We start from the raw sequence: 12,253 nt of genomic DNA on the forward strand, positions 1-12,253 counted from the left end.
GATGTGATAGAATCCAAGCAGAAATTGTGCTGAAAAATATTTGTAGTAGATAAGACTAGAATTTAATTTAATATGTGTGTATATAAATTATAGTAGTTCTTTTTTTCCATTTATTAAAAAGTATTATAGTGGAGATTTGAAAAATAATCATACTGTTCTAAGAAAGTTTTAACTTTTAAAGTAAGTGCAAGTATACCTCATTTTATTGCACTTTGCTTTATTGTGCTTTGCAGATATTGCATTTTTTACAATTTGAACATTTGTGGCAACCCTACGTTGTCAGATGATGGTTAGTGTTTTTTAGCAATAAAGTATTTTAATTAAGGTACTGTAGTCTGTTAAGTGTGTAATAGCATTATAGCTAAAAAAACAATGTAGTGTAAACATAACCTTTATATGCACTGGGAAACCAAAAAATTTGTATGACTTGCTTTATTGCAATATTTGCTTTATTGCGGTGGTCTAGAACCAAACTTGCAATATCTCCAAGGTATGCCTGTAATGTCCTATCAAAACACTCAGGTCCATTTAGCAACATTTCCTAGAATGCATTCATGTGCAGTGTTTTTCAGTTGTTGGATTTTTCTTCTTTTGTAATGACTCCTGTTTCCAATCTTATCTTCCATCTCCCCAAACCACAATATAGTATACTGTCACTTTACAGAGCTGCTCATGTCTCTCCATTATACTTCTGTACCTTTGCACATATGGAAACACACTCTATCTTCATTGCATGTCTGAATCATAATTATCCTGGTAAACCACCAAATATATTGACTTCATATGGTTGAAAAAAGTCTTATATAGAAAGTTTTCACAGTTATTTGTATTTGATTTGTAAAATGATATAGAATGGGCCCGTGGTAAATAATTGACTCATATTACTTTTGACCCTATGCTTTATTGGCTGCAGTGGAAAGAACACAGGCTTTGGATTCACAGAAATTTGTTTCAAATCCTTCATATCTGTGTGAACCTGGGCAAGTTGTGTTATTTCCCGGAGTCTTGGTTTCTTCACCTCAATAATGATTGAAAAGTTTGTTGGGAGGAGTAAATGAAATAATATATATAAAACACCTGGGAAAATCATTGGATATATCAGTTTATTGTTTTGAATGGGTTAGGTTTTTATGGCTCTGGACTTAAAATAACATACTTCACTTGACTATTTTTAAAGTGTTTGCACTAGGAAGGTAACCTTTTTTTAGTTAAGCCAGAATCAGGCTCACTTAATGTGTAATTTATATCAAATTCACTAAAACTTTATAATCGTAATCTCTTCAGAAGTTCCTTCTGCTTTCAAGCTGTTTATCAAATGATTTTTAGGACTTGTTGGCATTTTGACATGCTTACAGTTAGCTGTGTAATCATTTTACAACTTGACAGCAGTGAGGCCAATTGTGAAGTGACATATTATTCTTGAAAGAGTAAAATGGCTTAATCAAACCTATACCAATAAAAATTTAGTAAATTCCAATGACATGTGAGCCACCACTTTTGATTATTAGTAGAAATGACTGAAAATTTTGACCATATTATTAGATATTGACATGGTTGTAAGCCATGATAAATTATAAAAGTTTAAATTCTGTTTAAAAATATGAATGGATATAACATACATGAACATTCATTTGCGATTACTATTTTGGTACAAATAATTTTTTTTCCATAGATGACCTATATCTCTCTAATTTATTCTCTTTTGTTATTATGAAGCTCTTAAAACATCACCATATTTTCTCTGTTATTTGAGAGATATCCATTCTATTTTTCTTAAAGATTGGGACAGGGAGAAATTACTTGAAGCTTGGATGTCCAACCCAGAGAACTGCTGCCAACGATCAGGTGTTCAAATGCCAACTCCACCACCAAGTGGGTATAATGCCTGGGACACACTCCCTTCTCCAAGAACTCCAAGGACTACACGCTCTTCCGTCACCTCTCCAGATGAAATAAGTTTATCTCCTGGGGATTTGGACACCAGTTTGGTATGGTTTAGTATTCAGTGTACTTCCCATAGTTTTAGTTTTAATATTGTTTCATGGAACCTCTAGTCATATTCTTGTAATTGAATCCTATACCCTACTTAAAGGGTTCAATTATTTCATGCTTTGGTAAGTATTTATTATCACAGGCTATTTTTGAGATCTCTGAAGTACAGATTGAAAAACAAAAGGGCTTTCTTTTTCTCTTTTAAAACAGAAAACATAAAAGAATTTGGGAAAACCATCTACAATATTTTCACTTAAAATCTCCAATTGCTTAAAATTTTGAGCACACCATACTGAAATATTAAAAGTTGAGTTTGTGATAGGCATCTGAAACCAAAGATATGAAAATATTTTTATATTTTTCTGAAGACATTTATCATATGTTGATGATTATGTATTTGTTTCAATAAAACTTCTGGAGTTTGTCATCTGGATACATTTCCATAATAAATATTTGTTTTTTATTGAGAAACAGTACTGCCATTGTGTGCATTTTTAATTGGCAAACCACTGGTGTACTGTTACAGGAAATTTTTATGTTTCTTGAATGATTAAGCCACACAAAATATGTTATAAATATGAATGCACTCCAGATTTTATCTGGGCCTTCTTGGAAAACAATCCTACTTCTGTAATTCACATCTATAACATTATAAAGGTAGTTATTGTTTAGAAGATACACAGTTTTGTAGCATGGTTCCCTGGGTAGAAATCCTTAAATTGCTACTCTGAATATCCTGAGTTGCTGTATTGAAAAAAACAGAGTTACTCCGTTTTTGTAGATTTTCTGGGGTGCGTATAGGGTGAAGGATATGATATTGAAGTGGTTATTTTGCAAGGAGCAATTTGATCTTGACTTGAATAGATTGCAATGATTTGTTTCTTGTATTTCCTTTTCCAAACAAATAGTTGCTGACTAATTTAACACATACATTTGGAATTTAAGAATTTCACTTTTGCATTAAAACATTTAAATCCCACAATAATTTATGATGAGATAAGCATGGTATTTGTTATTTAGTCAAAGGTAGGCACACTAACTTTAATTTCCCTTATAACTTTGAAACACTGTTTATAATTACTATGCTAGTATTTTTGCCATAAGCTAATGAACAAAGAGATGTTCTATCTCCAAGGTATGACTTTGTTTAAATCATTTTTCTTCTTCACTTCCAGTGTGACATTTGTATGTGCAGTATTTCTGTATTTGAAGACCCAGTGGATATGCCCTGTGGACATGACTTTTGTAGAGGATGTTGGGAGTCGTGAGTATATGTGCAGCTTAGTATTTCTTACTGCATGATAGCACTCTGATTTGGCAATAAAATTGCTTGCTTTCAATATTTAATGATATGGATTATATTGGTTTCAGAGTTACACTCAAATGTGTTATATTTTACTACTAAAGAAGAATTCTGTTTTTATTTTGACATCTTCCCATCTATTAATTTAGTAAAATTATTTAATTTAGTAATTAAGGTTATTTTGCTTAATGTAAGGTACTTTAGGGAACAAAGCAGATGTAGGTAAATAAGTTTTCTCATCTATTGTAAATTTTAAGCCTGCACCTCAATATCAAGAATCAGTTTCTTATATCCCAAGATTCTTTAAGCATTTGTTTTTATGCTTTCTCTGAACTTTTCGTGACAAGCGGATAGCCTTGGAAATCTGTAAGAATATGGATGCTTAAGATTCCTTTTTAATCAATTCAAAGGTAGATGTCTCTGCTAAGCATGGTTGGTCTACATTACAAATTGAAATTTTATTTTCCTTCTCATGTTTATCTCTATTCTCCTTCCCATTACCTTGCCAAGATTTATACTTTCTCACCATCCATTAATGTTGCTCTAATGTTGTACTTTTTGAGAGAGGTTTATAAACTGAATGAAGAAGATCAATATAATGAGCAATATGTTATCAGGTTATCTCTGGAGACACGTAAATCTAATGATTGATGACCTAAGCAAAGCATATCACTAATATTTAAGGAAAAAGTTTTCAAACTATTCTTTTTCGTAGAATACTAGGAACCAAGTATAGGGAACTAGGGAATACCATGTTGCCTGAGAGAGCAAGAACCTGAGGAAATTTTCTGTTTTTTTTTTTTAATAACTTTGTCGTGGTATGCATAGCATACACTAAAACACATATTCAAAATAAATATTTCAGTAAGCTTTGACATACATATATACCCATGAAACCATTATGACAATCAAGATAATGAATATATCCATTACCCCCAAAAGTTTCCTCATTTCTCCTTGAAATCCCTCCCACCCTTCTCTTTCCTCCTCCCTCTTATCCTTCCACCACCACCCTCCACCTCCCATCTGTAGGCAACCACTGATCTTCTTTCTGTCACTGTGGTTTCATTTTGAGTACATTTTCTTTATCTGTTTTCCAAATTGGGATATAAGGGAAGATTATATTTGTATTTATATTTGTATAAATGGATTTGTATATTATATTTACATTATTTATTTGGAGGGGAAAAATAATCTGCTTTTAAAAAAATGAGAATAAGAATATCTGGTTGTTCTTTTTAAAACATAGATTAGACTCTACTCTGAATCTAATTAGGTAGGATCAAATCAGTGCAGCTGATACAGATAAATTAATTGGCAAAGGTCAGAACTCACAACACAAAGCAAACTTTGAGCTGGTTCTGAGCACAGAAAATCTTCCACAGGTTTAGTACTTTATTTAGCTTAAAATTGTCAACTGTATTATATTAGGAAGTATTATCTGGGTTCTACCAAGTTTGTTAACTATTGATGTTGATTTCTCTGTGAAAATTGAGCCCCTCTAAGGGATTTACTTGAATTTTTTTTGAACTTCCTTGACCTTCCTCACCAAACTCCTATCACAGGAACCATCTCCCATACTTAATGGTAAGACTTAAATTTGAAAGATCTAATTATTGTTTTCCATGGTACCTTATTAGCCTACCTAGGATACTCCTCCTCACTCCTACCAGGTAGTTCTTGTCAAATCAAGCATCAGTAAAACAAGTTCCAGATTGAGTGACTCGTATGTGAATAAAACCATTTTAAAATTAATTGCAGTCCTTTCATGGGCATATAGAAAAACTCTTCAGTCTAAGAAGCAAGGAAGAATTTTTAAAGGTCCCTAGATAGTTTTGAAAACATCTTAACTTATCTTACTCTTCCCTACCCCCTTACCTCATCAGTCCATACAGATGCCTTGAAGCATCTATGCCAAGGGCTTAAATGAAAGGGTAATTACTATTTTCTACCCAGCCTAGAATATCCTTCCTGCTACTGATTAGTCGTTGATTTAGGTAAGTGGTAACCTCCCTGTGCCTCAATTTCCTAAGCTATAAAATGGTGACAGTGGTGAGTACTTTATAGCATTGTTGCCAGTTTATTGTTAAATGGCTTAATATATGGAAAATGCTTAGAACAGGGCCTGGCATATAGTAACCACTCAGTAAATGTTAGTTATTACCATCTTACTAAGCTTGGTAATAAACAGTGGGAACTTACGATATAATCTGTGAAGCTGACCTACAAGATAAAAATATAGGTAAAGTTTGCCCCAGATTTCTCTCTTTTACTAACATTCATCAACTCTATGTTCTGCTTTTAAATTTAGTGAGAAATTCTATGTTGCTGAAAATTAGTAGCCTGGCTCACAGAGAGATGATCCTTTCTTCAATGAGGTCTTCTCAGTTCTGTCATTTAATTCTCCAGAGATAGTTAAACCTGCTCTGATGTATTTAGAATACATAAAATTCAAAAACATCATTATGTAGTAACTATGTCTAAGTACGTTGTGCACTTTGACAGGGGACTATAAGTATTAAGATAAATTATATCTAACTTTACAGGGAACCTATTCATAGCTAAAAGGAAGAGAGTCCTGCTATGTGAAAAAAGGAACTCTACAGTTAGCTGTTCTCAAACTTTTAGTCTCAACATCCCTTTACACTTTTAAAAATTATTGAGGACATTTTTCACATAACTAGAACAAATAATTCTAAAATTTTTAGGGACATACAAAAGACCCTTCATAGCCAAAGCAATCTTGAGAAAGAAGAACAAAGCTAGAGTCGTCACACTCCCTGATTTTAAACTTTACTACAAAGCTGCAGTTATCAAAACAGTATGGTACTGGCACAAAAACAGACACAGATCAATGGAACAGAATAGAGAGCCCAAAAATGAACCCACACTTATATGGGCAATTAATTTGCAACAAAGGAGGCAAGAATATACAATGGAGAAGAGATGACCCCTTCAATAAATGGTACTGGGCAAACTGGACGGCCACATACAAAGAATCAAGTTGGACTACTCTCTCACACCATGCACAAAAATATATTCAAAATGGATTAAAGACTTAAATGTAAGACCTGAAACCACAAACTTCTAGAAGAAAGCATAGGCAGTAAGCTCTTTGACATCAGTCTTAGTAATATTTTTTTGGATATGTCTCCTCAGGCAAGGGAAATTCACACTTCAAAAGTTTGTTTCTTCGGGGCTTCCCTGGTGGCGCAGTGGTTAAGAATCCGCCTACCAATGCAGGGGATGCGGGTTCGAGCCCTGGTCCGGGAAGATCCCACATGCTGCGGAGCACCTAAGCCTGTGCACCACAACTACTGAGCCTGCGCTCTAGAGCCCGCGAGCCACAACTACTGAGCCCACGTACCACAACTACTGAAGCCCGTGCACCTAGAGCCCATGCTCAGCAATAAGAGAAGCCACCACAATGAGAAGCCCGTGCACTGCAACGAAGAGTAGCCCCCGCTCGCCACAACTAGAGGAAACCCACGCGCGGCAACAAAGACCCAACGCAGCCAAAAATAATAAATAAAAAAAATTTTTTTAAGTTTATTTCTTCTTTTTCCATGGGAAATATTAATGATAAAACCCTCACTAAAATTTATGAATTCTTTATTCTATGCCAGGCACCATGTAAATATTTCACATATATTATATCATATAATCTGTATAACAACCCTGAGAAGTATATATTGTTATCTCCATTTTACATATAGTGAAATTGAGGCCCAGAACAGTTAAATGAATTGCTTAAGGTCATATAACTTGTTGGTGGCAGACCTGGAATTCTCTAATTAAAAATCTTGCTTTTAACCACTTAATTCACCTTGGGCTAGATTCCTGCCACTTTCCAGGATGCCTTTTCTGTACTACCTCAACTAGTGTGCCTAGAATAGGACATGAAACTCATTTTAATATTTGTCTAAATTAAATATAAGAAGAAAACCTTTTCTTCAAAAAGTTATGCTGTATTCCAATGCCACCTCAAAAATCTCTTGAATTATCTATGGTTTAATTCTGTACCATTGCTCTCTTTAATTTAAAGGTGTAGAATATTGAGAATTGAATATGACCTTTCTAAACCACTTATTTCTATTTTTAATGTTAAATAAATATATTGTTTCAAATTTTTAAAGAGGATAAAGCAAACAAAGTTAAAGAAATTATAAAACATAGATCTGTATATAAATATTCATACATATATATAATGAATGGTTGGGCAGGTAATAAGTGTTCAGTGTTTGTGAATTATATGAATTTTAATGTATTACAATTGATATTGCACAGTTTGTTCATTGGTATATTTTAATTATACTCTAACAGAAAATTCAGCATCAAGAAAAAATTCTTAGAATGTGCAAATTATATCCTTGCCTTTTTTCTATCAATTGATACTTTTAATAGGTTTTTGAATCTGAAAATTCAAGAAGGTGAAGCTCACAACATTTTCTGCCCTGCATATGATTGCTTCCAACTTGTTCCTGTGGATATCATAGAAAGCGTAGTTTCTAAGGAGATGGACAAACGATACCTACAGTTTGATATTAAGGTATGCTGCCAATTATCTGTGTGATTTCCAAAATTTAAATTTTATTAAACCTATATAACAGATTTTAATTTTTTTGTTTTATTTTTGAAAACAAAGTAATGGACTCTGACTTTGTCAGAAAAACTGCATAAAGGAATGGTGGCCTAAATTAAAGTTTTAAACTAAAGCATTATTTTATAATCATGATAGAAGTAAAAGCAAAAAGCCATAATAGTAGTTTACAAAAAAAATAAAACTCGCTCAAAACAATTCATTGATTTGCATGTTGAACTTTTATAAATGATTGATCAAGATAATGTTCAAAGTAAATAGTAACTATTTTAAATTTTCCAGAAGACATATTTTTACTCCTCAGTGTAAATATTTAGAAATAAAGACTATCAACTTGAAAATTTATGGATTTTTTAATTTCAAGTAATAGTTTCATAAAGCAAATTATAATGTTTATTTCATCTTTTTTTCCCCATCTTCTTTATTTTCACTCAGGAGTTATTCAGAAGTGTGTGCAAATCTTCTTTGTGTGACTTAAAAGTTACATTTTAACTGTCTTGTTCAGATTTTTTTATGGTCTAAACCCTAATACATGGACTTTTAAAAAAGAAGTCCTACTGTTTCTTTAACATAGAAGGCATCTTAATATTGACTTTTTTTTTACATTTTTTTTTATTATTGTGGCAAAATACATATAAACTTTACCATTATAACTAGTTTTAAGTGAACTAAGTACTTTTACATTGTTGTGCAACCATCACCACTCTCCATGTCTAGAATTTTTTTCATCATCCCAAACTGAAACTCTGTTCCCATTGAACACTAACTTCCCATTCCCTCTTCCCACAGCCCCTGGTAACCACTGTTCTGCTTTCTGTCTCTATGTCTTTCACTATTCTAGGCATCTTATATAAGTAGAATCATACAATATTTATCCTTATGTGTCTGGTTTATTGCACTTAGCATAATGTCTTCAAGGTTCATTCATGTTGTAGCATGTATCAAAATTTCCTTTCTTTTTAAGGTTGAATAATAGTCCAATAATGTATATACCACATTTTGTTTATGCATTCATTCATCCATGGATATTTGGGTTGTTTCTGCCTTTTGACTGCTGTGAATAATGCTGCTATGAACATGGGTGTACAAATATCTATTCCAGTTCCTGCTTTTAATTATTTGGGGTTTATATGCAGAAGTGGAATTGCTGGATCATATGGTAATTCTATGTTTATAATATTGATTTTTATGTATTATTAGAGTACCATTTAGAACTTTACTGTTCTGATGCAACTAATAATCACAAGATTCTATTTATAAAAATTATTTTCCATCAGAAAAGTGGCACATTGTATGAGAAAACATTTTTAAATTACACATTTTCTGTATGAATAGTTGCATTTTTACTCTATCATCATCTACTTGGTTTTTAGATTAAAGAAAACATAAATTTTAAAAGTCATGTCATTACTAAGGTAACTGCCACATTTTTCCTTCTTATTTTATATATCCCAATACTATTTTAAGTGTTTCTTGAGACTGACTACGCTTTGTTTTTTTATGTCACTCTGTTTTTGCTTTAAAATAAATTGATATGGGGTACACTCTCTATTAGAATTGAGAGTTAAAATGTTTTGTTATGTTTTGTTATTGCTGTTTAAACAGGCCTTTGTTGAAAATAATCCTGCCATTAAATGGTGTCCTACTCCAGGCTGTGAAAGAGCAGTCAGACTAACAAAACAAGGGTCAAACACATCTGGGTCTGATACACTCAGCTTCCCCTTGCTCAGAGCCCCTGCTGTGGACTGTGGAAAAGGACACCTCTTCTGCTGGTCAGTAAAAGACAAGTTGGAATAGCCTAATCACCTTTCTGACAGTTTTTAAAGAGACTTTATACTTTGAATTAGGCCTTTAAATTGTAGTTTTTTTGATATTCTTATTCATTAAAAAATGTATAAAGAGTGGTGATAGTTTACATTTATTGTGTGCTTGATGTGTGCCAGCCACCTTGCCAAATATTTTCAGATATTGAATTCTCCTAACAATGCTATGAACAGAGTGATATTATTATACCCATTTTACAGATACGGAAATTTAGGCACAGAGGAGTTGCCCAGGGTTATGCAGCTAGGAATTGGCAGAAATGGAATTAAAGCCCAGCTCTGTTTGATGCTAGAGCCCATGCACTTGAACTTTAGTACCAAATTACTCACCATAGATTAGAAAATGTTTAGAGTTTAACACCGTTTCTCAAAGTAGAAGTCTCTAGCAGTGATTCTTAACCAGGCATGCCCAGAATTTAGTATTAAGACAGCTTTTCCAAATTTGCATTCTAGACCCTAACAAGAGATATTTTGATTTAGTGGATTTTGGAGTGGGGCTCCAAAAAAAAAAAAAAGCTCTTATGTGATTCTAATGCACAGTCCCAGTTAGGAACCAGTTTGTGTCTTATGTTTTATTTAATTTCTAGTGCCTGATAAATACTCAGTTAAGTATGAACTGATGATAAATCAGTAACGGATAGGCCATGTAACTATGTATAGTCTCTTGACTGTATGTTTGTCTGACATCAGCGTTATACTTTATTCAATTATAATAACTTTTTTGTTTTAGTTAATTAAGTGATCAGAAGAAGAAATAGTATTTGTTATGCTTTTTGCTCATTTCCAGATTTATCACATATGCAAGGAAATATTGTACTTGAGGCAGATATAAAACTCTAATCTTTACTTGTATGCTTATCAGAAACCAAAATCAAACTGTAGCACTGCTAGATAGTAAAAAGGCAGTTATGGAAATATCCCTACCGTGAAAGGTCTATTTCTTAACCTCATCATCATTATCATTAGCTAAAAATATTTCTTGAACTGCCAACCTATATATAGCACTGAATTCTAGGTCAGGTGTCAGCAAAGTAGTGTCTGCACCAATTTTTAAAAATAAAGTTTTATTAGAACACAGCCACACCCACTCATGCCAGTTTGTTTACCTATTGTCTGTGGCTGTTTTCAGGCTATGACAGCATCGAGTAGTTGTGACAGAGACCATATGGCCTGCAAAACCCAAGATATTTACTATCTGGCCCTTTACAGAAAAAGCTTGCGAGGCTTCTGGCTAAGTGCTTGAATATAGTGATTAATGAAAGGAAAACCACATTTACTACTTTCATGGCTAAATCAGGTTCAGCAAGTAAAATAGCAACAAAATACTGAATAATAGATTATATCCACATGCCTTAAGATAATTTTTCAAAACATTTAAAAAGCAAATTCCTAATTTTTAGTTTTACGTGTTTTACTGTTCGATGGTTGAGTCCTAATTCCACCTCACTATCCCACCAGAAGAGATAAGGATCCAGCAACAGAAATGAGAAGTGAGTTATTGAATACACACAAGCTTAATTGTTTGCATATAAATTGTCCTTAGATTAATGTGAATCTACTTTATTATAAAGTAAGAATATTAAAAGAAGAAAATAAAGGAGCTTCTTCTTTGAAGTTAGTTTCTTGAGAAACTTAAGCTCTAGTGCCCTAAAGCACCCCATCTAGAATGGTACTAATTATGTACTATCCTTCAGAAAATCATTTTCTGAGCCCTCTGGTTCATGTAAGCACCTCTGGATGAAAAAAGCTGATTAAGAGGATTGGTGGAGAGGCTACAAAAATGGAAAACATAGATTAGTAAAATGTTTAGAAGATTAAGAAGATGATAACATTTGCTAAGATCTGAGGATAATAAAGTTTTGAAAGGAAAAGAAAAATCTGTGATTGGCATTGTCTTCTTAAACTCTGTGTTTTCTGTGACCTAGCTTTTATTAGTTTTCACTGTAGATTAGCTTTTACTTTCTTGTATTCTTCCCCACCTCTCTTTGTATGCTGCAAGTAGTAAGTTTGGTTTGACTGAAAATATGGAAACTAATGGAAAAACCTACCAAGGCAGATTAGATTCTAAAAGCTGTATATGCCAATAAACATATATGATGCTATAAGCTGTACCTTTCTAGTCTAGTGTTTGGAGAAAATATATCAGCTTACTCTTTCTCACACCCCAAAATATCAGGCTGGTTATACTCAGTATCCATTGGAAACTATATGCCAGGATCACAGGCCCTACTTGGAATTTTATCCCAGTTTAGGGGATCTGGGGATGACCACATGTATTTAAGATCACATTTGGTAAATATTTACTCCTTCTCCTATTATAAGGGTGGTAGATAACTTAGCAAATAGTATCATCATTTTCTGGCATAGCAATTCAGGACTTAACTTTGTTACCTTTCAGTTTTGAAATTCGTTAAGCTATAGGATTGATATATGTAGGTATATGATATATGTATATTCTAGGATTTTTACATTGCTTTACCTCTCTAAGCATTAATTTGCAATTTTTGTTTTTACATAGCTTCCTACTCATATTCA

At 33.0% G+C, this 12,253-nt stretch overlaps 1 protein-coding gene across 4 annotated transcripts in view; it reads left to right on the forward strand.

Moving 5' to 3' along the window:
• ANKIB1 (ankyrin repeat and IBR domain containing 1) overlaps positions 1-12,253 on the forward strand; it is a 138,486-nt gene that overhangs the window by 94,608 nt on the left and 31,625 nt on the right. For all 4 annotated transcript variants that reach the window (XM_059933813.1, XM_059933814.1, XM_059933815.1 and 1 more), the window contains 4 exons: positions 1,780-1,988; positions 3,168-3,256; positions 7,700-7,844; positions 9,501-9,667. In XM_059933813.1, the coding sequence (XP_059789796.1) occupies positions 1,780-1,988; positions 3,168-3,256; positions 7,700-7,844; positions 9,501-9,667 (610 nt within the window). The remainder of the gene's footprint in view (positions 1-1,779; positions 1,989-3,167; positions 3,257-7,699; positions 7,845-9,500; positions 9,668-12,253) is intronic.

The sequence above is a fragment of the Balaenoptera ricei genome, chromosome 9 (assembly GCF_028023285.1).
Source record: "Balaenoptera ricei isolate mBalRic1 chromosome 9, mBalRic1.hap2, whole genome shotgun sequence".
Lineage (NCBI taxonomy): Eukaryota > Metazoa > Chordata > Mammalia > Artiodactyla > Balaenopteridae > Balaenoptera > Balaenoptera ricei.